This window comes from Chlamydotis macqueenii, chromosome 18, assembly GCF_036417535.1.
Source record: "Chlamydotis macqueenii isolate bChlMac1 chromosome 18, bChlMac1.mat, whole genome shotgun sequence".
NCBI lineage: Eukaryota > Metazoa > Chordata > Aves > Otidiformes > Otididae > Chlamydotis > Chlamydotis macqueenii.
Genome location: NC_141573.1, coordinates 4,126,526 through 4,152,922, shown reverse-complemented (window position 1 = coordinate 4,152,922; position 26,397 = coordinate 4,126,526). Strand labels below are relative to the sequence as shown.

Genomic DNA, 26,397 nt, shown 5'->3' with positions numbered 1-26,397 from the left:
ACCCCAGCCCTGCCCGAGGGAGCCCGGGTGGTGGGCAACGGGAGGCGGCAGAAGGCGGGAGGGGAAGCCGGACAAGGCCTTCACGGCGCGGCCCACCCGAGCCCGCGGGGGGTGGGGGGGGGGAACTGCGGCGCCCACACGGAGGGGCGCCTGTCACGTGACAGACACGCGGGACCTGCACCGGGAAGCGGGGGCAGGGAAGGCCACGTGACCCGCGCTGCGGCGGGACCTTGAGGCACCAGCTCCCCCTCCCTCCATCGTTTCCATGACGACCGGCGGATGCTTGAGGAAAACCGGCGCCCGGCAGGCGGGGCCGAAGGAGAGCCCGCCCATAGCGCTGGCAGGACAGCCCCGCCCCTTCCGGCGCAGTCTGACCAATCAGCGCGGAGGACGCCGTGAGGGGTTATTTAAATTCCCCGGGGGCAGCGCTGTCCGTTGGCCCGTGAGGCGCCGCGCCATGAGCGCCTGTGACGAGAGAGGTAGGGGTGGCCCGGGCTCCTGAGGTGATTCCCATCCCTGTCTCCGAACCGGGAGCGCCTTTCCGCTCCGAATTCGTTGCCGCTCTTCCTCGCCGTGCCCTGCCCGCTGCGGGGCCTGGGCGGGGCCTTGCGGTGGGGCGAGTCCCGGCGGAGCAGCCGGGCTTCTGCCCTGCAGGGCTGGGGGGGGCCGGGTGCAGAGCTGCCGCTTCCCTCCCCCCTGCGCTCTTTGCTCCTCCTGCTGCTCGCATCGCCGGCGCCGTCCGCTTTATTCCGACGTGCCGTTCCTTAAAGATGTATTTTTCTTGTGTTGTGGCTTTTTATCCTCTCCCCCGGTGACACTTAATTTGGTGAAACCGGAGATGAACGGTAACTGAAGCTTTCTAAGACATGCCTTCTAAGTTGATATTTGAATTGGATGGAGACTTCAAAACACTTTGAATTGAGGACCCAAAGTTTTGGGAAAATCAGGCTGTTTCTGTACACATCTCATTGTCCTCAACGTAGCACGAAGCTCATGGGACTAGCTCTGTATTCTTGTAATCTCTAAACAGCGAACTAATAAAAGTATTATCCTTGATTTTAGCTTTCATGAAGAATATTTGTGTTAGCAGTGTTGTTGCCTGAGAGTATTGGGGAAATTGGGTTTGTAAGAGAAGCTCATGTTTTTCAGAAAGGCATGTCACTGTCGTAGCTCAGCCCCGATTGGGACCAGACTACGCAGTCTCTCTCTCTCACCCCCCCTCCCCCGAGAGAACGAGGGGGGGAAGAACTGGTAAACAAAAGAAAACCAGGAAAAAAACCAAACACGTGGGTTGAGATTGAACAAAAAGTAAATTTAACAGTAATGACAGACGAAAACAAAACAGTGATGGAATACAAATATAGTATAATGGCTTACAACAAATCTCCACACCCAGTTTCTTCCAAGTAGCAGGAGGCTCCCTTCAGCACCCTCCTCACTTATATACTGAGCATGATGTCAGAGGGGATGGAATAGCTCTTTGGCTAATTTGGGTAAATTAACCCCAGCTGTTAGCTAATTAGTTAACTATCCCAGCCATAGGGGCTACCAGCTTCAGTTCTCCACCCAGCTCAGGTAAATATTAACTCTATCCCAGCCAGAACCAGGACAGTCACTTCTGATTCTTGCTAAAATATGTATCAAAGCTTATGTTAAGTTCTTCAGGGTCTGGAATTCCTGGTTATGCAGCCAGACCAAAACTTGCTTTCCGTTATGTGGAAGAAAAAAGTAATCTGCCCAGCCTGTGGTACTTGGTACCCTTCAGCTCACAAGTCCTGTTGTGCTAAACTGTAATTTTAAAAGATACTGGCATGTATCATTCCTCTCTCTCCATGTTTCCATCTGAAATAAACAGAGCATGCTGCAGAAAGCATACAATATGTTCAATATTTTGTATGACTGGGATTGACCACCTATGGTCCAGTCAAAGACATTTAAATGGGTTCCATCTTTCACTGTAACTAACCATGTCTTCATTTCTATGTCTTTCACTTCTGACATTAATATGTTTTACTTCTCAATAGATTGGGTTGATGTTGCCAATGATCTTCTAAGGAGCTGTCGCATAAACCAGCACATAAAGCATCTCTCAGAATGTGGTGCTGATGTGTTTGTTCGTCTTTATGAGTCAATATTAGCAGAAAAAGTACCAGGTGGGAACAATAATTTCTAAACCTGCTTTTTTTTTGTCTCTATATATTTTGTAATGAATCAATTCACGTTTGCAGAACTTGTAACAGTGTAGGGTTTTTGAAGTATTTGTATCCTTCCAAAGACAAACACATAAGATTGTCATTCTTTAAGAAGATTTAAGTGATATTGGCCAATTTTTTTTTTTCCTGACTGCTATGAATGGCAGCTATGAGGGAAGTTTGCTAGCACAGCTACAACAAAACTTTTTCTATTGTAAATTAGCCTGGAAAGCCGTACACAGGTACAGTACCTTTGAAGGGTGTGAATTGGCTCAATTCTCTTAAAGTAAGAAGCCTGTTCTCATACAATGCTTAATACTGTAGTCTGGTAAGAGCTAAGCTGTCACTTAACTGTGCTTTAACCCAACTCCACTTGACTTCAGTAACAACAATTAAGTTACACAATTATATATTTGTTTGCTTTGTGGTAAACTATTGTGTTTGAGAAGTGTCAAGACTCCTACTTGGAGAAGACTTTAATAGCACTGAGGTAACTAGCAACTATTGGAGGTAGAAGTCCTTTTAAATATAAGCCCAGAACTAAATATAATGTTGCTCCCAATTCAGCAGAATACTTTGCAGTCCCTACTAGTTACCGAGAGGGGAAGAAGAGATGTTAAAGACAAACTGCAACTCCAGTTTGATATCTGAACTAGATGTGTGTGCTGGGAGTGAAAGAGGAAAAGTTCTTCAGTAGTCTCTCTTCTTGAATTTAGTACTTCAGCTGATAAAATCCACACATCTTCCAGTGGGTGTTCTAAGTTTGTACTTAGTGTTTATAAAAGATTTAATACAATTATATGGTATTAGGGCTTTTCACCAAGTACAAAAGGTATGGAAAAATATATCTCGTAAGTAAAAGTTAAAGGAGTTTAGTCAAAATGTCTGCAATAAGCTATCCATTTAGCCTAAAATCTATTATTTATTTTAAATAGATTTCATAGCTTCTCCTAGAAGCCAAGAGGATGATGCACATAATATACAAGCAGTAATAGATTCCCTGGCATTGGACTATTTGCAGGTCAGCTTGTCACACATCACTGGTAAGTACTCATTTTAATATAGACTAACACCAGCTGAATATCTGTGTGGTTTAGTTTAATACTTTATAAGAACCATCTGTTATAAAGCATACTTTCATACTTAAATGAAAGATCTTTTTCTTGTAGTGAATGTCATCAAAACACTGAACCCTTGCTGTGGACATCAGGTTGTGAATTTAAACAGCAAGCAGAGAATAAATAAGAGCTGTCTTGTATGACACAGACTTGTAAGAAATGATAAAGTTAACAATCGATCATACTTCTCCTGTCTGCTAAATTGTTACCTGAAGACTGTTACTGGCTCAATATTTTTCTGTATATAGTTCAAGCTTGGAGACTGGGTTTTAAAACATGAGCCTTGAATTTCAAACTTTTTTAATCTTAAAAAGCTGGTGAGTAAAGAGTTGAATCATATTGTGTGTGTCCTTTGTACACAGGTGTTCTGGTTCTATTTAGTGACAGGGCACTATGGTGGTAGCTTCTGTAAGAAGCTTCCAGAAGTTGCTCCCCTTTGTTCAGTGGACTCGGCTGGGCCTAGGGTGGGCCTGCTGCTGGCCAAGGCTGATCCAAGTGGTAGCAGAATCTTCTGTGATAATGCCTCTGCGATAACATATTTAAGAAGGGGAAAACAGCGGAAAAAAAGATGCGAAGAAGCTGAGCAGGGGCAGAGAGGGGGAGGCGTGAGTCTTCTGGACCTTGCAGGCATCACCCTCTGGCCTCCCACCGGGTGGCTGACTGGGCCTGGCCTGGCTGTGAGTGGAGAGGAGATGAGATGTGAAGAGAACCTGAGAGGCATCTGCCAGCCTGTTGTGAAGAATTTCTTGAGAGGAACGGCTGCAGGTGCCAAGGTCAGTTCAGAAGGAGGGGGAGGAGTAATGTGGCTCCTGGCTGAGATTCCCCTGCAGCCTGTGGTGATGACCGTGGTGGAGCAGGTTGTCCCCCTGCAGCCCATGGAGGCCCACAGAGGAGCAGAGATCCCCCTGCAGCCCATGGAGGTCCACGGAGGAGCAGAGATCCCCCTGCAGCCCGTGAAGGACCCCACGCCAGAGCAGGTGGAGGCCTGAAGGAGGCTGTGGCCCGTGGAGGCCCCGCTGGGGCAGCCGTTCTGGAGGGACTGCACCCCGTGGAAGAGATGACCCAGCCTGGAGCAGTTTCCCAAAGGACTCCCCCTGTCTGTATCTCAAACCGCGAGCTTTTTTTCTTATATTATCTCTCCCTATTCTCTTGGAGCGTGGGAGGAGTGAGAGAGAGACTCTGTAGTCTGGTCCCGGTTGGGGCTGAACTACAACAACAGGTCATAGCTTTCACTGAGTATTCATATGTATAGTCTTGCAGAACATAGCCTGTGAAGAATGAAAACGACTTGCTTGATATCTCTTTCTAACTCAGTACCTGTACAGTACGGCTGGTACTTGCAGTCCTGTCTGCCAGTCCGTAGACTTGGTTCATGCTGTAGCTACTATGTATAACAAAATATTAAATATCAAATACTTTCAATTAGAACAGAAAATATGCAGCTCTGGGAAACTTTTAAGGTACCTTAAGCTTATGTATGTAGCCATGAATGAGTGACCAGTTGTCTTCTGAGCTGATAACTCTTCTCTAGAAAACTCCTACTTTTGAGAATTTTTCTTCTGTGAAGTACTAATTATTAATATGTGGCAGTACCTTCTCTTAAGGTGAGAACATTGTGAAAGGAGAAAAGGAATCTATCAGAAACCTCCTTGAAATATTTGATGGTTTGTTAGAGTATCTTACAGAAGCAGCCAGTGAATCGTCTTCTCAGAATGGAGGTGAGTAGACAGATGTCCTAGTTTAAGGTATTAGTTCTGCTACTGCTATATTATGGACAGCTTACTCTTTCTGTTTGTCTGCAATCAAGTTAGCTTGCTGACGGCTTTGTTAGGTTCTTACGACTGTAGTTCTTAATGTTCATGGATGGAATACAGCTCCCGTAATAAGTAAAAACTTTCTTTGTTCTCACTAGCAGCTATAGGGAGTGATATCCATTGGAAGATGTAAGCTTTGTGAAAGCTTGTTTTGGGATATCCAAAGTGTTTCCAATGTAGCAAAGATGTGTTTGGTGGTTTTGCCTTGACAATGCAGAAGAGAAGAAAGACTGAAACTGACCGTGGGGGGAGGAAACTTCAGTGGCTGAACTGAGTACATTCATTATTTTAATAAATAATAATGATAAAAATAGGTGATTTATTTTCCCTAAAACTTGTTAAAAGGCAAGAATTGGAGAACATAATCTTTCTGCTTCATTCTTGTGGCAGAAGCCTGCCCCAGACAATTCATCCTCTTAGTGTGTTGCTTTTCCACTTGTAAGTCAAATGATTTGTGGTTAGGATTCAGGGAGGGAAAGGTTGACTTTAATTGGAGCAATGAGCAAACATCCCTTCTACTTATTAGGAGACAAACACAGGAATGACTTAAGCTTTCCTGTGAAGTGGATGTTGGGAGCAGATCCGTAGCTGGGGCTATTTTGAGGAAAATGATAAACGGGGAAGAGGAGCTACTCAGCCCTTCAGAGGCATGGTCCTTTCTGCAGACAGAGTACTGGTCTTCCTGTCTTAAAGTTGATAAGAACTGTCATCACTGGCTGCTGCACCCTGTGAGTAAGGGGGAGAGCACTTGGTGGCTGAGACAATTGCCTCCTCTCCTGTTTTGCTGCGAATGGCAGAAGAGGGCAGTAGCAATTCTCAGTGCCTGTACCTCTGCTTTTCTGTTCTCTGACTGCCAGTGCTGCTACCCAATAGGTGTTAGTGGCTCCAGTTTTCTAGTTGCAAGTGCAGGATTTAATTCTTTTGAGGAAGAAAGTGGTTATTTATAATTGAAACAAGAGGGTATACGATAGTTGTATTGCATCTCAAAGCTGACCATAAAAGTTGCCTCACCCCCTCAAGGGGTGGCATTACATATAATCATTTTAGATATCATTGATATAATGTTGTATTACACTGAAACTGTTTTGTTTATATTGGCAATAATATCTGTTAATAGGTAGAAATAGTTTTCCTGAAAATAATTGCCTCTTGATTATTAACAGATGAGGCGAATGTGCTGTCCAATAATGAAATTCAAATTGCGTTTCAAGAGCAGCTGGCAAGCAATGCTGGTCAACTTACACAACCTTCAATATTCTCGTCAGTTGAAGGGTAAGAACAGTTCTGAATATTTGCATTGACATAGTGATTGACTATCTTGTGTATCTGTAAAGAAACTGCTAGGTTTTTAATAGTGTGCAAGTAGGAAACATACTGATTGCATATGTCAAATGGAATGTGAGGTAACTTCTTCCTGTAGTTGGGCAGTAAGAGGGCTGAAATTGCATCTAAAACTTTTTTTTTTACTCTTGAAGAGTGCTAATGGCATTTTGTTTCTCTTAAGTTTACTTTACATGTGGAATGAAACAAGTTGAAAACTTTGCCTCAGTTTTAAATGAATGTATTACAGTTAAACTGCATTAGATTTATCTTCATGACTTCTACCTTGGCTTGTTTTCTAGAAGCTGGTGTCTTATGTCCTACGCTGTAATAGCCTGAGTTGCCATTCTTCTGCAGCTCCATCTTGTGGACTGAAGGGGCAAAGATTTTTATTAGAGTACGTATTTTATGGCTTTGTTTCTCTTAGGTCCCAGTCAGAATTGTTTGTTCCGTCTTGTGATTTAGATGGATCAGAATCTACTAGTGAATTAATCAGACTTGGAGATACTGCTCATTCATTTTCCAAGAGAGAGGAAGGTGAGTTTGGGTGAAAAAAAAAAAATTAAGACTACTCTGTAATAACATTTCTAGGCTTTTTAGTTGTTTCTTTTTAAAAAGTTATTTCTTTCAGACAAATACTTTGTTTTAAACTCTTATTTTACAGAAACCCACACCCACAAAAACCACAGCCCACACATAGTAAGCAATTGTACCTGTGGTTATGTGTGAGGGATCTCAGTGATGGTCTGTGTAGGGCCACTGTGGGGAATTACAGGCTGCACACAGCTGTGAGAACATGACCTTGGAGAGGGGAGCTAGGAGGGCTGTTATCTCAGAGAGGGGAGCTAGGAGGGCTGTTATCTCAGAGAGGGGAGCTAGGAGGGTTGTTACTGAGCAGTATGTTGCTGCTGTCCGGGAACCACTGTTAGCCAGCGGGGCACGTACCTGGCAGGCCTTGCCGCATGCGCTGGCCACGCGTGCACCAACACCTGGTCAGTTCTCTGCCACTGAATCTGCTGAGGGGATAAACAGAGACAGCTCAGAGCAGAGGGAGAGAGAAAAGACCCAGAGCACACTCTGTGAACAACAGGGGATGCCCTGAGGGTGCTGCACCTACCTCCCTTCTCTGCTCTGACTCTGCTGATCATCATCCTGTTCAGTGGTGTCTCTGGCTTAGTTCGGTTGGTAAGACTCTCACAAAGGGAAAACAATATGCTAGTAACTGCTTATGCTAGGAACTGCTTTTGCACGGCTGTAATAGAGCAATAAATACTGTTGTGCTTTTAAATATTGCATGTTGGGTGAACTTTGTGCATAGGAATCCTACAAACCGGTTACAGGTTGATCTTGCTGAAGTTAAAATGTAGATCTCTTTAGTATTCTAGACACTGTTTTTCATTACTCCTGAGCTCCTATTGTTTGGATAAAGGTTTGTTGTTTGACTTCTGATTCAGTTCTCCCTACAAAGGTGCTTTTTTAATATAATAAGAGATTTCCGAAACCTTTAATCTACTTCATTTATTGCAGTGTGAAATGTATTATTTAAGACTATAAAAAGACTAAGTTGATTCTTAAGGAAGAGTTGTTAGGAGTGTTTGCCACTTAAAAACATTGTGGGTTGCTGTCCTGGTTCTGGCTAGGATAGAGTTAATAATCACCTGAGCTGGGAGGAGACCTGGAGCTGGTGGCCCCTATGGCTGGGGCCATGGGGGGATATCCCCACAGCTGGGATAGTTTACTAATTAGCTAACAGCTGGGGTAAGCTTACCCAAATTAGCCAAAGGGCTGTTCCATCCCATCACGCTCAGCATGTAAGTGAGGAGGGGGCTGAGGGGAGTTTCCTGCTCTGTGGGAAGAAACTGGGCATTGAGATTTGTTGTGAGCCATTGTACTATATTTATTTTTCCATCACTGTTTTGTTTTCTTTTGTTACCTCTCAAACTTATTTTTTGTTTCATCTCAACCCATGTGTTTTTGCTGCCTTTTGTTTACCAGTTCTCCCTTCTGTCCCACTGGAGGGTGGGGAGAGTGAGAGACGGTGTAGTCTGGTCCTGATCGGGGCTAACTACCACAGTAGCTCTGGAACAAATAACTTGCAGACTACTTAAATGGAGTCCATTCCTATTTTCCTGTAAGAATATTCCTGTTCTTATTGGTGATTAATCTCTCCAAGTAGAAGCATAAAGAAATAGTATGAATTATGAAAATCTTATTGAATAGAATTACAGGTTGGAATTTAACAGGCCTATTTTGATCATAGTATGGATTGCTAACACCAAGTTACTAACATACCAAACATGAAAATCCATCTAAACAGCTCATAGCAAGATGCTTTATAGTTATTAATTTAATCTTTTATACACCACTTCTAGAATTCCAGTTGCCTGAGTTCTTGCCAGGAGAAGAGGACAAGGGGGTGAAAGAATCTAAAAACTTAGAGGCTATCGCAACATTACCTGGACAGTTCTCTGAAACTGAAAGGGCCATTGTAAAGGAAAAGGAAGATGGTGAGTATTTATTCTTCTGATACGTAATCTACCTGATTTTGACTAAGGGATGTAGGGTAGTGTAGAGGAGAACCTTAGTCATGGATGGAAACACTTTAGCTCTATTTAAAAATAAATAGTTTTTCAGAAATTTTATTTTAGTGTCCCAGAGTATGCAAACTCCATTATCTAGGGTATTTCTACATAGGTAGGATTCAGCTTCAGCTAGGCTTTTTCCTTCTGTGGTTCAATAAGAAAAATACTGAAAATAAGAAGTCCTTGTTGGATGATCCTAGCATCCAAAATCATATTCTGAAGAGGGCTTTCATGCTTTTCTTGAGGACAGATATGGATAGATTGTGTATGAGGCGAATCGTTCTGACAGGTGGCAGCCATCTTCTCCCAGAAGATGGCTCTGGCCTCTGCTGACTGTGGCTCTGTCATTGCTTAGAATTTCTGCTCATGAGCAGGCGCTTCACAGCTTGTGCTTTTTTCCCTACAATCATTTTAAATATAAATTGAAAGCTGCTTACTGTGTATGCACATAGCTACATGCATGTGCTATATTCATATACATATATATACAGTCATAAAAAACTTGGTGCTTTTTAAAAAATAGTGAGACATAGAGGGGCTGCAGTATGTATCTGTGAACAGAAGAAAAGTAACATTGTAGGGCATAAGATATTATTACTGTTCTGTTCTATGCAGTCCAACAAAGATGGTAGCTAACACTGGATAGTTAGATAATTCCATCTAATATGTATGGAGAATATACAGAACTAACGTTTTGCTTTCACAGGTAACACTTAAACTTCAAGTTTTTCATATTTGTCTCTTAAGGATCACTGGAGTCTGTTCATACTACTGAGCCTCAAAAAGACAGTTTGAGTTGCAGTGCTACAAAACTTGGGGAGCCTATACAGCAAGCTATTCCTTTGCTGCCACCATTTCAGTCTTCGGAAGCCAGACCTCATTATCCTGCTTGGAGAGATTATCAGAGCTCAGACAGCCAGTCAGCAGCTTCGGCTAACAGTCAAGGAGTGAAAATACTTACTGTAAGTAAAAACCTATCCTTAGATCTTTATTTTTAAATAATCAATACTGCTTTAATTTCAAAACCTTGTAGTACACTTGCAGAATGGGAGTAGTTGGTCTCTGAAAAACACTTCTGAATGTGTCAGATTTTATCTTCAGTTCAAAGAATTTTGGATTGTGGATTCATTCTTCACTGAGTGTCTAGAGGAAGTTAATCTGAGGGGTGTGTTTACTTTATACACATATAGATAACACATCTCCATGATCAATGTAACTGCACACTTTACAGTAAACAAAATATAGTGCATTATGATTTATCTATAAAATCAGCATTGTTTTCCATATGCAGACAAATCTATTGTATGGCCTTCCTGTCAACACTCTCCTGTGAATTTGTAGAAAACATGTTGCTTTTTATTTCAGCTTGAGAAGTCACTTACACAAAAATCTGGAGATGTTTCTGGTAGTATTCCTCTATCAAGGAAAGTCTCAGGTGAGAGAGAGTTTTGCTTCCTATGAGGTAACTCTTTAAGTGTCAAATGTTGCATTTATTTTTATTTACACTACCAGAAACATTGTTTTGAAACTATTAGTGCATTTTTTTTTTTAATTCAGACAGAAGATCACGTTTCTATCTCAGTTTTATAGAGAAACAAAAATAGGTTATTTCTAAGCTATTCACTGTGCTGGAGAAAAATAATCTGTGTCCCCAGTTCAATTCTTTTTCTCAGTTAATCCAGTTAAGATGTGCCTGTACTACAGAAATCTCTTCTAGCAGACAACTCCCATGGCTGAGCTTATTCTGAGCAGAGACACATGGACCAAACAAGCCAGTTTCAATTCTAGGATAAAGCCATTAACTGCTATTGTAGAAAAGGCTTAGAAGCTAATTTTCATTTTCAGTGCTTATTTTCTCTGTTGCCTGGGAAACACTACTTACCTTTCTAGTTTCCATAGCATTCCCATGACACTGAACACTGAACATTCAAAACTTGAGAAATTAACAAAATTAATGTCACAACTGTGTAATCACAGTTCCTATGTCATTCTGTTCTCTTTGAATAATTTGATTCCAAAGGCCATGGATCGCATCTTTTTTTTAATGTGTTCCTCACATTAGAAGGCATGGTGCAGTCTATGCCGTCAGCCAACACTTATGTTGTCTGCTTCTGCAGTGGGAGACAAGGTCGTATCAAATGATGCTGAGGACAATGTGGCAAAGGTAATGTTGCATCTTTACCTTATTTGTGGAACTGATTTTTGGATTTCTGCTTAATTCTCCTGATATCTTGTGGCACTCCTTGTTTTTTGTTTTTTCTTTTTTTTTACCTGCTTTTAGCTTTCTTTCTTCATTATACAACCAATGATGCAATGTTGTTAGACTGACTATGTACAGTTTATAAGTCATGTCAGTTATTTCTGGAGGCGGTTGCTCCAAGAAGTTTGGTTTTAATCAAAGATGTATAAAACACAAGAGCACAGTCATGTCCTTTCTCTGAAGTGTATCAGTATTCTAAATAAGTAAAATTTTGGTTTTCTGGGATTGTTAAGACTCCAATAAAATTCAGATTTTACTCCCTTCCTCTAAAGATCACTGAACTGCCTGGGTATATGTGTGACGGATTTCAGTGATGGTCTGTGTAGGGCCACTGTGGGGAATTACAGGCTGCACACAGCTGTGAGAACATGACCTTGGAGAGGGGAGCTAGGAGGGCTGTTACTGAGCAGTATGTTGCTGCTATCCAGGAGCCGCTGTTAGCCAGCAGGGCACATACCTGGCAGCCTTGCTGCATGCGCTGGCCACGCGTGCACCAACACCTGGTCAGTTCTCTGCCACTGAATCTGCTGAGGGGATAAACTGAGGCGGCTCAGAGCAGAGGGAGAGAGAAAAGACCCAGAGCACACTCTGTGAACAACCGGGGACGCCCTGAGGGTGCTGCACCTACCTCCCTTCTCTGCTCTGACTCTGCTGATCATCATCCTCCTGCTTGGCCGTGTCTCTGGCTTAGTTCGGTTGGTAAGACTCTCACAAAGGGAAAACAATATGTTAGTAACTGGTTATGCAAGGCTATAATAAAGCAATAAATACTGTTGTGCTTTTAAATATCATATGTTGGGTGAAATTTGTGCATAGGAATCCCACGAACCGGTTACAGTATATTATTTAATTTTATTTCCTTGCATTGTCCTTTGCTTTGCAAAGACTGAACAATGCAAAACCCACAAGTTGATCAGCAGATGCCATTCTGTGCTTGTAGAAACCTGTCTAGAAAGGAAGTTCCTTGCTCTGGAAAGCACTTTTTTTGCCTTATGCAACCACAAGAGGTACTCACAGACTTCACTTGTTCCAATAGTTTCAACAGCCTTTATTTCTACATTGTCTGTTTAAAACATTGCCTCTGCTTAAAATTCATTTTTCCATTGCTATATTTGCAAGTTACTCCAGTTTGAACAGATAAGGTATCAGGCAGTACTAAACCAGTGTAACTAAATGGCATAAGGACATAAGTGTTTTCTTTTAGTCTGTGAATTGCAGCTTAATCTATACTCGGTGAGGTTCAGCTTACTCACATCACTTGGCATTAGGCCCAGGCTAACGAGGTAGTAGGTAGGGATACTCATGTAACTTAACCTAGACATTATTCTTCTCATTCAGAGGTTTAGCTGTAGGTGGTTCTTAAACTGATCTTCCACATTTTTGCTAGCCTATTTCTCTAAACATCTAATTCTTTAAAGCACACTATCTTCAGGCAGGGATCTGGACATATAACTACTTCTGTGTATATATATAAAATCATAGGGTTTAAATGGTTGTCTGTGGAAGCTGTTGTAGGAACTCTGTAATCACATTATCTATGGTATTTCTGAGCTGTACTATGAGCATCTTAAGATAATCTCAATTTACTCATTTTCCTAGGTTCCTCAGGTATATGCGACTTCTACATCTGCTTTGTCTTTACATCAAAACCCCTCACTATGTGCTGAACAAGTAACACAGACTCCAAAACCTGAATCTAGATATCTGCCTAGACAGAAAAGGCAAGTTTGTTTTACTTGGTACTGAGCCAAGCTAGCACTTCGATACACATGGCCATGTCCCCACCCTCCCCTCCTCTAAAAAAATCTCTTCTTCCTTGTTTTCCTGACAGTGAAAGATTAATTTTAATAGAAACATTTCCTGACATGTATGCATTTTCTTAAATATAGTTACAGGCATTTACACATTCAACTTTTACTTAATCCTATGAAAATGTGCTCACTGACAAAAATTAACTGGAATTGTACCAAGTAATGCTTATCTTCAAGTTTTTAGAATAAAAAAGAAATGTCTGTTTTAGCAGATATGAAGATTCTACTGCAGATTCACTTGAAGAGTCTCTTTGCTACAGAACAACAAAGGAAAAGCTATCTGAGCAAGAGCTTCATAAAGTGTCTGAAAAACTCTCTCGCAGGTTAAATGAACTAGATTTAGTAAGTGAAATTTATTCTTTGTATCTGAGCAATCTAGCCTTACTAATGATAGTGGAAAGAACAAGGATAAACATTTAATATTAACTAAAAGGACATCTGCAACTAACACCTGACTTCAGACAGGTCTAAATTTTGAATGAACTATTGAACCTGACCCCCTCCAAAATCTATCCAATAGATGTTCAAGGGAGCTTTGGTTGAGCGCCCCGGAGAAGAGTTGACAGATGAAGACAACCTGTCTCAGCACAGCGACAGCATCATGGATTATCGCCAAAGGAAAGCTGAGCAAGGTAACAACTCTTATGCCAGTTAAGTATTAGGATGGAAAGGAATATATATATAAAAAAATCCTTTTCATGTAAAGCTGATAGTAACTAACTATGAATAGTTCAATGTAAGTTTTGTATTGTTAGTTCACTTACGTTTTGTATCAGATGCAAATCTCAGCAACAGAAACAGAATTACAATTAAGTTCCCATTTAACACTTAAGTAGCTATGGTAAGACTTTACTAAAATATAAGGCAAACATAGCTGCAGTAAAAAAATGTATAGAAAATGGAGGGAAGGACAGAATACAAATTCGTTGATGGGACTGCGATTCTAAAAATGAGGTATCTTCCAAACATTATGCAGTGTACATGTTGGCGGCACCATGATTAAATAAACACCCTGTTTTTACATCAGGCTATAAAACTATCATACAGCTTAATCTGATCCGCATGCACAACTTCATATTGCAAGATGGAGCTGTTTGACCCTGGCACATAGACAGTCTCTCACCTTGAGCTACCTTCAGTTGTCTCTGCTGCTTTTTCCTTTCCCATCTTGAGTATTTCCTGGCATCTTCGCTATTACATAAGCCCCACAACTTGTGATTTGGGGTAGAGATAATTCTAAAGGCAAAGGCTTCAGCTATTTATGACTTAATTTATGCCAAACTTTGACTGTTATGGTGTATGGGTTTGGGGGGACTTTTTTTCCCTTGTGTTTGGAGGTTTTTTGTTTCAAGTTACATACACAACAAATTGACGTTCCTTACAGACACACCACATCTAAGGTACTCAAGCAGGCCACGATCCTTTTCTGCATCCTCACCCTCATCTCAGCATCAACTCTTTCCTGAGTTGGAAGATAAACTCTGCAGCAATGGAACAGGGCGAATAAGGAAAATACGCAGCCAGTTGCAAATAGAAAACAATGAAAGAACAAAAAAAGCAAAGGTAATTTCTAAGTTAGACCTATCAGTAATTCTTACCCACAGCTATACTAAAAGCATTAAAACTGAATGCTCTTCATTAATGGAGGCATCTGGCCTACTTTAATTTTGTACTATTGTATCTGTAGACTACTGAGGAAAAGACTTAAATGCCAAATTTTGCAAAAAAGAGTTTAAAGTGAAAGAAGCTACTTTGACCCATACACTGAACAAGTTAATGAGGTGCTCATAGAGAATGATTATTTTCTCCGAAAAGTCCTCTTATTTTTATTTTCTAGATGCTTGCTAAAGCTTATGAAGATGAACTAAGAATTTATGAAGCTAGGGAGAGGCTTAAACTTTCCAAGCTCAGAGAAGTCATCAAGGAGATGGTATGTGATGCACTATGGTGATTGGTTGTGTTTAGTTTTTGTTTTTAAATTTCTCTAGATCTGTCCAGACACTGGGGGCTATGTCTTTTGGTTACAAAAACCCCTTGACTTCCAGTGTTGTTGTTAGTGCTGTATATTACTGAAGTAGTAAACAGAAGGACAGATTTTTCTGAGATAAGTAGAACCAAGGGACAAGTTTTAGAAGTTTCAGCACTTCTATGTATTAAGAATAATACCTATTCTCATGGGTGGCTTAACCACCATGCTTTTCGTGTGAAGCGGTAACTTTAAGACACTCAGATTTAAAGAATTAAAGTGAGAAAGTAGCTAGCTTCCACAGACTGGCCTAAACTTCTCCACAGATGGGCACCTCTTCACACACTCATCTCCAGCAGCTGGGTTCATATGCTTGCAGGCTCCATACACTGTAGGCAATTGGCTTAATATTGCCGTAGTTTTTTGTACCTACTCTAAAAGTTGGGTTTGTGCAAGGATCATCCTCTTCTGTTATAAATATGGGTTCTTGCTGCTTTCTTGCATACTACGGGAAGAGCAAACAACCTAAGCTGGAAAGCTCTGCCATACCAACGTAGGGCGCAGTGGCCCTCTACTGAAGCAGTCCATAGGCTTGCTGCAGTAGTGTTAAGTGCTGCAGAAGGGCTGAAGTTATGCAATAGAGACATTTAACCTTTATTTGAACCCTGACCTGCATTGGGTACGCTCTGGCCTTCTGGAGAATCCAATTCCATATGTCCAAATTCTCTTTATGTTTCAAAGACACTTAAGTTCTGATATCCAGACTATGTGATCTATCGGTCTTTCCCTTCTCATACCTGTTCTCCATCTGTTTTACATCTGCTCCTAAGGAACAAGAATGCAAAGAAAACATCTTTAAAGAACCTCCAAAAATGCCTCTGCCAGTGAAAGTTTATTCTAGAAAAACCACACCTCGGAATCCCAAATACAGCCAGTGGATTCCAAAACGAGGGACTGTGAAGCCAAAGAAAGCAGCTCCAAGTAAGAACTGCAAAACTTGGTGGAAAACTGGCATCTTTTGAAAGCGTGCGTTGAACTCCAAGAATAAAGGCATCAGTCCAACATATACCAGTCAGATGTAGCAGTTTTCCCCTTTTTATGACCTCTATACGTCTGGATTTTTGTTAGGGAAGATAATGGTTTAAGTAAATGTAAACCACCAATGCACAATCACAACTGACCTGTTTGCTGCCTCCTTAAAATCCCTTGGATTACTTTCAAGGTTTTGTTTCCATTACTGCTACTCCTATGCTTGCTCCACTATAGTCTGAGCTCAATATTTTTTCTTTTTTTTTCTTTTTCTGAGCATGTATAAGGTTTAAAATTTGGCCTTTAGTTTGAGTGGGCTGGTGCTGAGCCATGTACAGGTGATAGAGCAGAACCTGTCACTTGCTGTCATGTTCCTTTTGAAGACCCTGCTGTGGCAGTGTTAACACTGACACTGGTTTTGCTGAGCAAGTGATGCTGTAAGAACAGCCAACATGCAAGTTGCAGGCTCGGTTTTGGTAAATGGCATTGTGGATGTTTAACATCGTGGTATTGTGCCCTGCATAGCTGAATGTTGCTCAGGTACATTGCTTTTTTTTTTTTTTTTTGGTCAGTGTTTAAAGGGCATATACTGGGTTAATACTAATGTTTCATCTCCCCATCATCTCTTCCTGCCAGAAAGATCAAAGATGTACTGGGAATAAGCTGGTTGCAAACCAATTTATTTTCCACCTGTTTACTTGGCCTGGATCTGTCACTACTACTGCTGTATTACATTATTTTAAGTTTCTTCAGTCAGTGAGAGGGAGACAGATAAATAAATCACTGATTAGTGATGGTCAGAACCATTTGAAGAATGAACAGGATACCTGTCTTAACTGGATGTGGTGGTGGGAGGAAAATAAGGCCAGAGTTAGTTATAAAAGCAATTCTTCAGTAAAAAAAAAAAAAAAAAAGTAAAAAAACCCAAAAACCAAAAGCTTGCTATTAGTTTGCTGTATTGACAGAGTGATGTTATGTCCTGCTGGGTTTAGCATGACATCATAACAGCAGCGTTGCAGTTGCACATAGTGTTCAATCTAAAATATTTCATTACTTAGGCTGACACTGTCTGGAAGAATTTACCACTAAATGTATTCTCCAGAAATTTATTGCTTACATCTGTCTTTACCTTGTAGTGAAAGTAAGAGATGATGACCTCCTATTTCAGCTACTGGAAGAGTTTCCTCACCTGCGTATTTCCCACCATACTATGAATAAAATGTGGCAGCAGCAGCTTGCACATACTGAACAGCTTAAGGCAGCTTCTGGCAGAATTAAACCAAAACTCCAGAATGAAGTAAGCATTCTTATTCTTACCTTCTAAGTGTCAAGAGGGGCAGTACCTCTGACAGAACAGTTTGTATTCCTTATTAAAACCAATGATAAAATAATCCAGACTCTGTATGCAGCACAGACAGGGTATGTGCACACCCAAAGAACCATATGACAGGGTGTCTGTCTGAGCTTGGCTAGTTAAACAGGGATGTACATATCTAGACATGTGTGTCCAGCTCTTCATTAGCTGCTTCAATATAACGTTTGCTTTTTTGTACTGCCTAGGATTGCTATTGCTTGTTTAGAAGTTACTTATGAGATACAAAAGTTGATTAACTTAGGCATGGTAACTCTCAACATAAAACCAAAACATAGCAGAGGGGCAACGTTTAAAACTCCTGTACAACTGCCTGTCATGGAAGTAATTACCTTTTTTTAAACCTCCAGGTTCAACAAGCCCTGAAGAAGCATGAGCTTCTTGTTGCAATTATTAAAAAAGATCAAGACCATAACAAGAGACTGGTATGTTCTTTGAAAGGTATTTGTTACAAAATACAAAAATTCATATTGAGCTAGCTAGAATGGTATTGCCTGGTCCATGAAAGTGGCTTTTTCTTACAACAGTTCTGTGCCTCTTGAGTAGCTGTGGTCTCAAATGCCATGTAATCTGTTTGCTGTGTGGCTACTGAGGTCATGGGAATTGAATATTACTATTACACTGTGCTGTTGCTTTAAAAGTGCAAACAAATTCCAAGAATGTGCAATGAGGAGAAACTTCATGTTCCTGGTAAAAACGCCAGCTACCATGGCAATACTGACTCATTAATTATGTAATGCTTTTGATGGCATCACTCTGCTAAATCAGTGGTGACTAAAGCTTTAAACCATAAATGCATTGTAAAATTGGGATAGGGAGAAGGTCCTTAGTAAAGGGATCCTATTTATTTAGCAATAATTAACAACGCTTTGCTTGCAGCAATGTCTATTGGAAGCCTGGTGGTCTTACAGCTACTGTTCTCTGTTTAGCAAGAATTTAAGCAACGCATCTGCCGACAGAAATGGGCTCAGAATAAAGTGAGGGAGAAACGCCAGCAAATTGCTCGAGCCAGGAAATATTATGAAGATTACCGGCTTCAGTTGTGTGCCAAGATGATGCGGGCCAGGACACGGGAAGAAAGGGTAAGTACAAGATGTCTTGCTCTGCAAATGTGGAATTCTTTTTTTGCTTGGACCCCAGTGGTGAGGATCCATAGTCTGGTGGTTCAGATACTGGTGCAAGTAGACAGAGGGCAAGTGAACAGGGCATAGGAGCCAGGATTAAATGGTTGCCCAGTCAAGGCCACAGATGAAAAGGTTCCTTTGGAAATGCTGATACAGTTTAGAGCAAACCACTGTAAAAACAAGAAAGGATGCTTTATGGGGTTAAGAGAAGGAGAGAAAGGGTGAAGTATCAGTATGGAAAAACAGGGCTGGTAACATGAGAAATTGGGGAAATGAGTTTTCAGAAACAGCAGGATTAAGAAGTTGTTCCTGTAGTTACTATCCAAAGAAAACAACCTACATCTTCAGTTAAGGAAACTGATCAAAAATACAGCTTTGTTATTCAGTTACAGTGGTTAAACAAAGTGGACTTTTTGACAGATACAATCTCTAATTAAGGCTGGATATCAGCGCTAAGGAAAGCAAGTAGAGTTACTACACTTTGCAAGAGCAGATACACAATTATCACCTTTACAACCTAAAAGACTAGAAGTTTAGTGCATAATTCACCATTAGTGATTTGAGAACTGTTTGCCTAAAGCTGCACAGCAGCGTAGCTGGTAAGTGTTCTTTTGTATAAATGGAAAGCTGGAGTACAGGCTGGATGTCCTGCTATTGGAGATCTGCATGGAGGTCCTGAAGTTAGAACACAGAGCGTAGGGTGGGCTGTACATCACAGTGCATGTTTGAAGAGACTAGCTTGTGGTGCTGGGTTGTCTGAAGTGATTTTCAAAATGCAATATACATTAGCTCTTCTAGCCCCTTAGTCATATGACTAAACTGACATGAATAAATTACTTCATCTATAAGAATTCCAGGTGAATGAGTAACACAATTACAGCCCAGCTGCACCTGCACCACCACTACCAGATACATAACTACTGTTTCATGGGCAGTGACCTGTCTTCATGTGATCACCCTTCCATCAGGAGATAAAGCACCTGGAAAAAAATGTAAATGTATACTTTAAAGTTTCTATGCAAGTTCTAGGTTTGCTTTTTTTTTTTTTTAATTGCTGACAGATATTTAAAAATTTATTTGAAGAAGGCTTAGAAATTCAGAAGCAAAGACTGAAGGACCTGAAAGCATATGCTCAAGAGAAGCGTGCTGAGCAAAGGAGAGAGCATCAAAATGAGCTGGAGTCTATGGAGAACTATTACAAAGATCAGGTAAAGCTTCAACTGCATCAAAGACCTTTTTTTTTTTTAATATATATACTAGAAGCCTTTCCTTTCTTTACTGGGTTAAACTCAAACATGTGTTCTGTTTAGTTTTCCATGCTAGCAGAAGCTTTATCTCAAGAACGTCAAGAAATCCAAACCAGAGAGAAAGCACAAGTGCAAGTAAGTATTTTTAAATTTGTGTAAATGTCTTGTCTTTCTTATGTGCTGTGGCTGATACATGTACTTCCTTTAGATGCTACAGAAAGCAAAAAGAGAACTGAGATCGAGGATGGAAAAGGAGATACAGCAACTGCAAGCAGCAATAATGCAAAATGATGATGACACCTTTTTTCAAGAACTAGAAGCAGACAGACTGAAATCTCGACTTCAGATGGCTTCCTTTCACTACAGCAAAAGCCACTTTTTATAATACTTACAGTAAATATCAATGCAATTCTCTCTAGCTAAGATGATGAGAGTCTTTGAGAGCTGCTGTAACAAGAAGATGGTGTGTGGCTGTTTTTCTCTCTACTGTCTATCTGGTCTGTCACTTTGACATGTCTGAGGTGTACCTGCTGCTATCTAGGCTCTCTACAGTACTTTTATGATCACCAATAAAGTTTTTTAACTACTGTCTAACTTCTTAACAAGGCTGAGATCATGTTGAGCTCCCCACAAAGGAAGCGAGAGGAAGTCTGTGTGCTTTGGTGAAGTTATCTTCATGAAACAGCCTCCTCTACACCTGTGCCGGTTCTGTTGTTGCTGGAGTTGAGAAGGCACACTGACACCCTCAGACAGAAATTACTTGAGTGGAAAGCTCACTAAGAACAAGTAGATCTTTAAAAGAACACCAGTTGTTCACATTTCTTTTGGAAGGACAAGTTAGAGAGTACCTGCAATAAACCTAACATAAACATCAGTAATTTCAATACACTGAAGGCTACTCCTTCTACGCCATTCTGTGTGTGCAGTTTGGTGCGGCTGGATTGTGCATGGCAAAGCACATGAAGTACTACTTCCTATGCTACAACTATGTTTATTGGATGTAGTAGTCTGCAGTAGAAAACAATGAAAATTCTTCTAAAGCAGTAAAATACAAGCTTCTCTGAGAACTGAAACCTGGGGAAGATCTATGGGCAGCATTCCTAATTATTTTCAACAGGGGTATACTAATAGATCTGTGCTCTGTATGTGTTTCTGTAGGCACTGTAAGGGTTGGATTCCACAGAGGGTTTTCAGAACTCCATAAGCCCATCTGTAAACAAGCAGAGTTTGTCCTCAATTGATCTCTTCCAAAAGGGAGGCACAGTAATGCTAGATACAAATGGACAAGCAATAACAACTCTCTTTGCCCTTAGAAGCAGATAATTGGGACATAAGTTTTGCAAGGTATTTGTATTTACCACACTGTTTGTTTTAGGGAGGAGCAGATTAGTTCTGTCTGTGTAAAACTAGAATAAATAGTCATTAAAAATCCCAACATTCAGCTTTTACCTCACTTCAGGCATTACACCTCTCTGTAGAATCATCGTGTGCTATAAATAATAGTGTTTAGTAGAAAATTCAAGCATTATGGATGCTATGAGATGTAAACACAGAGGGATGAATACTTACAACTGAGAACAAATTACATAAAACCAAGCTGATAATTAGTGGAGCCCATTACTGATATATTCTCCTCTGCTTGACAGAATTGCAATTTTTCAGTAGTTTATCTTGCTAATGAGCATGAACTGAAGTGTAATTTTAAGCAGGCTCTAGTACAAGAGTTCTTGCTTAAAATTGCATGATAAGAAGTGATATAAACTTACTCTAATTGCAGTGTGTAGACAGTATTTAAAGCTTGCCATGAGATGGTGTCTGTTACAGAATTGACCACACCCTCAGTGCATTGAGACTCCTGCATTGGGAAGAAGAAAAATAAGTTAAGCAGGAAAAAAAGCCCCCAGCAGTTTGTGACGTTTCCTTTACCTATTAAACAAAACCATTAGAGCAGGATATGATATACCTCACTTAAAGAAAAAAAATAAAACCCAAAAACATACAACCAAAAAAACCTCCACAAAACCAGAAACCAACGCCCTGACTTCCTTAATGACCATTTCCAGGGAGCTGCTATAAATGAGGCTCATTTGAAGTCTTTATCTATATTTACTAAGTTGATCACATTTAACCAGTATTTAACAAGTATTTACCAAGTTTATTTCCCTTTTTTCTTCCCTGGATGGTTTAGCTTTCCTGAATTTTGAGGAGACAGCTGTTCACCGATGCTGAGATAAAGTCGCAGCTAAGACACGTGCACACCACGACATGCAAGCCAAAGCCAGACCGCTTTGTTTGATCAGCACAATCCTTAGTGTAGGTAACAGCATGTAGAAAGACACCAAGTTTTAAGTATTTTCTTCTGAAACAAAGTTGACTGACTTACTTAAAAATGATATTGTTACATTTTAAAGTCAATATTTAATTAAGAAAAACTTAAAACTTTTAAAACCATTGATGCTGTGACAGTGCAAACAGCATACAATTTATTGCTCAACTTCTGCATGGGTACATACATTAAGTACTTAAAAACCATTTTATACAGATTTTTTTGTTAAAGCTCATGTAACAGCTGAGTGAAAATACAATGATATCAATGCTAAAACACTCTGTAATAAATACAATGGAAATGATAAACTAAGAACTGTCAGTTTGTGGAGGAGTAATTACACTTGTATAAACTAATTACAACTACAGACAAAGCTCTGAGGATGTGGTAGAGCCAGAAACCTACTACATAGTGTAAAGTACAACAGATGGCACCTGTTAACTGTATGGTGCTGTTTAAAGTCTGAAGCAACTGGAGCATGCTACATTAAGCTGTATGATGCATACTTATGGTATAGAAGCAAAGCTTTTACTTCCGTCAATGCAGCCAGTTTAAACGCACCAGAAGTTCAATACAGATGTAGTGTTGTAGAACAAGAATTTTAAAACGGCTTGTGTGCTCTGGACTTTAGTACAACACAAAAATTTGGTACAAATAAATCAGTTTAGGGAAACTGAAACTATGTGCAAAAAAATATTACAATACATACTGTACAAAGCACCATTACAAAACTCTTTACACCGAGAAATTAAATCCTCTGAAACTCAACTGTGTACTGTATATTTGAAATCTACAAAAGTCACTGTTCATAATTAAACATTCATAATGAAAAGCAACAGCATAAAACCATGATGTGACATCTCTCTAAAACAACTAAAGACTGGATAAAGTAAAAGCCAGTAAGAGGGACACATTGAAATAAATATTCACATTAATCATGGGGTGAAAGTCCAAGGTTAAAACGCAATATTAGGCTTAGCACCTTTTTGAGGGGAAAGTAGCTGACGTGATCTTGAAACTAAATTTTGCAAAGGAATCAACCCTTTAACATTTTCAGATAACATCTAACTAGGTGATGAGGTGCTTTGTTAAAGCTCGCAGTCATGATGAAGGTAGAAAGGCACTCAAAATACTTGGTATATTCATCCTCATCTGTCAGCTGTGGCAAGTCAAATGTAGATTTGTCTAGTTTTGCCTATAATATATTAAATTTACAATATTTATCTGTGGCAGTTAAAAAAATTCTCTATGCCATACCATAATGTTTGGCAGAACAAACAGATGTACTGCTAAGGCTGCTGTGAAAATGAACGGTATTTATTAGCTGATCTAGAGTCTATATTCTGCAGAGCTCATCTCCTCCCTCCTCAAAAATGCTTTTATGACATCAGGGTGGCGTAACTATGCGCTCAATACCTTTGCCAGTCTAAGCAGGCTGACAGGGAGAAGGTTGCTGGGAGGTGGTTATAGGCGATGTGGTCAGGAGACACTCCAGAGCCAGTCTTTAAATGGTGCTGAGGCGAGGTGAGCTGCCTGGTGCAAAGGGAACCAGCGCACCTTCCCCTCAAACCACCTAACAGAGTCCTGGCTTCTCCCAAAAGCTGGATCCAACTTCATTTTACTTTTTTCCTGTTTCAGGACCAAGGAGGCTGCAGCCACAGCCTGAACAACAGCAGGAGAGGGGGGGGAAATTAAAAAAAAAAAAACAAAACAAAAACCAAAAAAAAAAAAACACCCAAAAGGCAAACAAACCACTTACACAACACTGGAGTATCTATCCTGTGAACAGTGGTCAAAAGAACCTGTCTCTGTGAAGTCTCTGTAAATAGTAATTCACATCATACCTCCAAACTTGCAGGGGTGAGGAGAGGTCTTTGGGAGTGCCTAGGGCAGTGGTCCCCAACCACAGGCAGCAGCACTGAGTAACAAACACTCTGGGCAACAACCTACTTCGCTCTCCCAGGCAACCCGGACAGATGCAGTGGTTGCTTCTCTGGTAACAGCGTTACCTGAAAGCCATGAATTAGGGATCCCAACTGTAGACACAAAGGTACCAGCCATTTCACATGAGTGCAATCATCCCTTGAAATGAAGGGGGGGGGGGGGGGCACAAAACAAAAAAAAAAAAGCCCTCATGATTCCAAACCTGGCTGTCAAAGCAAGTTTCTTGGCTTTATGTTTACATCCCTAAGTAGCCTCATCTCTGCAGCCAGCCCAGAATGGGAAGCCAGGCTCCTACAACAAACCTTCCAGCAACAGCTGTACAAAAAAAAAAAAAAAAAAAAAAAAAAAAAGAACACGTGGATTTGGCTCACCAGATTCTTACCACAATTCTGCAGGAGTAGTCCATTGCCCACTATTCTAATACACATCATCCAGTAGTAGTTTACTCACTGTGGCAGTCAGATTTGGCAGAACAAAGTTAAGTTCAAGCTCCACAGAACAGACAGAAAATTAGCTAGTTCTCCGTATGACTTACGCTGCAAAAAGGGAACAGCTGTTTACATCCCGTTCTTTTAGCATTTTCAATACCCTTGACTTTCTTCTCCTTGGCAGTGTAAAAATAGTGCAGATGTGATGATTAATTGTAACCTAAGTTAAAAAAACACAAGACTGGAAAAAAATGCTACTTATTCCAAAAGTTCACACCGCTGAGAGGAGAATGCCACCGTCTCTTAAGCAGACTGATTTATCTACAGACCACGAGCAGATCATACAGACCTTAACTGAGAATTCCCAAACTAACTTCAAACTTCAGTTCCCTCTACTAGTAGTGCATTTTATTCCCCTTTGAAGAGATCAACCCATGTTATAATTCATATATATATACTTACTTCCATCCCTACAATCAATAAATTATGTGCTTTTAAAACCTCATTTTCAAAGCACATTAGACATATTTCAGTTAATACACCATTTTTCCTTAGTTGTAACTTAAACCCACATGTCACGAGCAGCTAGACAAAGATTACAACATGTTTTACCTGATAAATCTTTAGCATCAACAAATATATAATGTGATTTGGCTGCATTCAAACAAACTTTGGTTGATCGGACAGGATGGATTCTGAAACAAACTGCTGACAGGCTTCTGCTGTCAAATACCACCTCATCAGCGTGTTTAAAAAGTTGAAAAATGCAGTGTTTAAAGTCAAAAGCAACAAAAAAATACTCTTGAGAGACTTGTTAGAAAAATGCTGTTTTAAAAAAATCAGAACAGCTACTGTTCATTAAAAAAGGTCTATTCCACGTGTTAACACAAGTACTGTACCAAATACAGCATGTGTCACTCAGAGTAGAAATTTTGTTTAAGGAATCTGACAAGTGATATAAATAGGACCCCAAAACATCATATTTGTAATTCATGCTTGAAAAATATAAAAAAGCCCCCTGCAGTAACATTTAAGTTGAGTTTACATTGCAGAATATAATGTTTTACTATAAGAAAATGCAGTTAACATGTAAGTGGCTTTAATTAAAAAGATTAATGATTCTTTCAGCCAATTTTACGCAAAGTTAGAATAATCCAAAATATTTTTTCCAAAAATAGCAGGTATAGATGCTGTTCAGTATCATACATTTAAAACAGGCTGAAACGTGACTTGTACCGACTGCTGAAGTTGTGTCTTGGTATCTGAGACTAGAAATCAGGTAGGCAAATATAATAGATTACCTTTTACAAAAATAGTAGTAGTCTTTAAGTATAGAATACTGCTTAACTGTTGAAATGTAGGAAAAGTCAGCATTCTGTATGTTCAAGATATTAGTTTTTAATAGCAGCTGAATGATCCTATGGCAGGAACCACAGAACCTATTTTCTTGAAATAAAAAAAAAAAAAATTAAAAAAAAAATTTCCAAAGTTGTCCTTTCCCTCCCAGTGTCCTAGTGTAGAAAAGGGAAAGTTTCCTGTATTTCAAGCATTTCTTGAGTCTTGGCTGAGGGAAGGGCTTTCTGGCTGACAGGAGTATAAATAAGTCTCAGGTAAGCCTGTGAAGAGTCATTCCACAGCAAACCCACATGTTTCTTCAATGGCAGTTAGCAGCTTCTCATATAGCTTGTCGTAGCTTTCGTAGGGAGGAATGTCTATTCGGTTAAAGCTGTCAACAGAAGGCAGAAAAGTTTCAGCTAACTGGAACTTCAGGCATCACCCAGCAAAGTTCTGTTACACTTCATTTAACGTACTTGAAACTATGACAAAGGAACACTTAACAAGGCCAAGAGAACTTCATATAAAT

The 26,397-nt window shown here is 40.2% G+C and overlaps 2 protein-coding genes across 3 annotated transcripts in view; one reads left to right on the top strand and one right to left on the bottom strand.

Annotated features, from left to right (window-relative positions):
* The first annotated feature begins 423 nt into the window (after window positions 1-423).
* Window positions 424-20,429, top strand: CEP95 (centrosomal protein 95). The gene is made up of 22 exons (XM_086762591.1): window positions 424-479; window positions 2,025-2,153; window positions 3,128-3,235; window positions 4,915-5,028; window positions 6,288-6,396; window positions 6,872-6,981; window positions 8,817-8,951; window positions 9,774-9,988; window positions 10,392-10,461; window positions 11,144-11,190; window positions 12,886-13,007; window positions 13,307-13,439; window positions 13,618-13,729; window positions 14,482-14,660; window positions 14,935-15,027; window positions 15,894-16,044; window positions 17,229-17,389; window positions 17,815-17,889; window positions 18,394-18,546; window positions 19,650-19,796; window positions 19,899-19,970; window positions 20,044-20,429. Exons 1-22 carry the CDS (start codon window positions 458-460, stop codon window positions 20,218-20,220), a joined length of 2,634 nt encoding a protein of 877 aa, XP_086618717.1. The 5' UTR covers window positions 424-457; the 3' UTR covers window positions 20,221-20,429.
* Window positions 20,430-22,298: 1,869 nt separating this feature from the next.
* SMURF2 (SMAD specific E3 ubiquitin protein ligase 2) overlaps window positions 22,299-26,397 on the bottom strand; it is a 67,042-nt gene continuing 62,943 nt past the window's right edge. For both annotated transcript variants that reach the window (XM_086762589.1, XM_086762590.1), the window contains one exon: window positions 22,299-26,259. In XM_086762589.1, coding sequence (XP_086618715.1) covers window positions 26,160-26,259 — 100 coding nt within the window. In that variant the 3' untranslated portion in view covers window positions 22,299-26,159. The remainder of the gene's footprint in view (window positions 26,260-26,397) is intronic.

What these genes read in the sequence shown, in the direction of transcription:
- CEP95 (XM_086762591.1), top strand. Translation starts at nt 458, where the DNA reads ATGAGCGCCTGTGACGAGAGAG. An exon ending in ATTAGCAGAAAAAGTACCAG is followed by an intron (nt 2,154 to 3,127) that starts GTGGGAACAATA and finishes TATTTTAAATAG; the next exon opens with ATTTCATAGCTTCTCCTAGA. An exon ending in GAGAAGTCATCAAGGAGATG is followed by an intron (nt 15,028 to 15,893) that starts GTATGTGATGCA and finishes TCTGCTCCTAAG; the next exon opens with GAACAAGAATGCAAAGAAAA.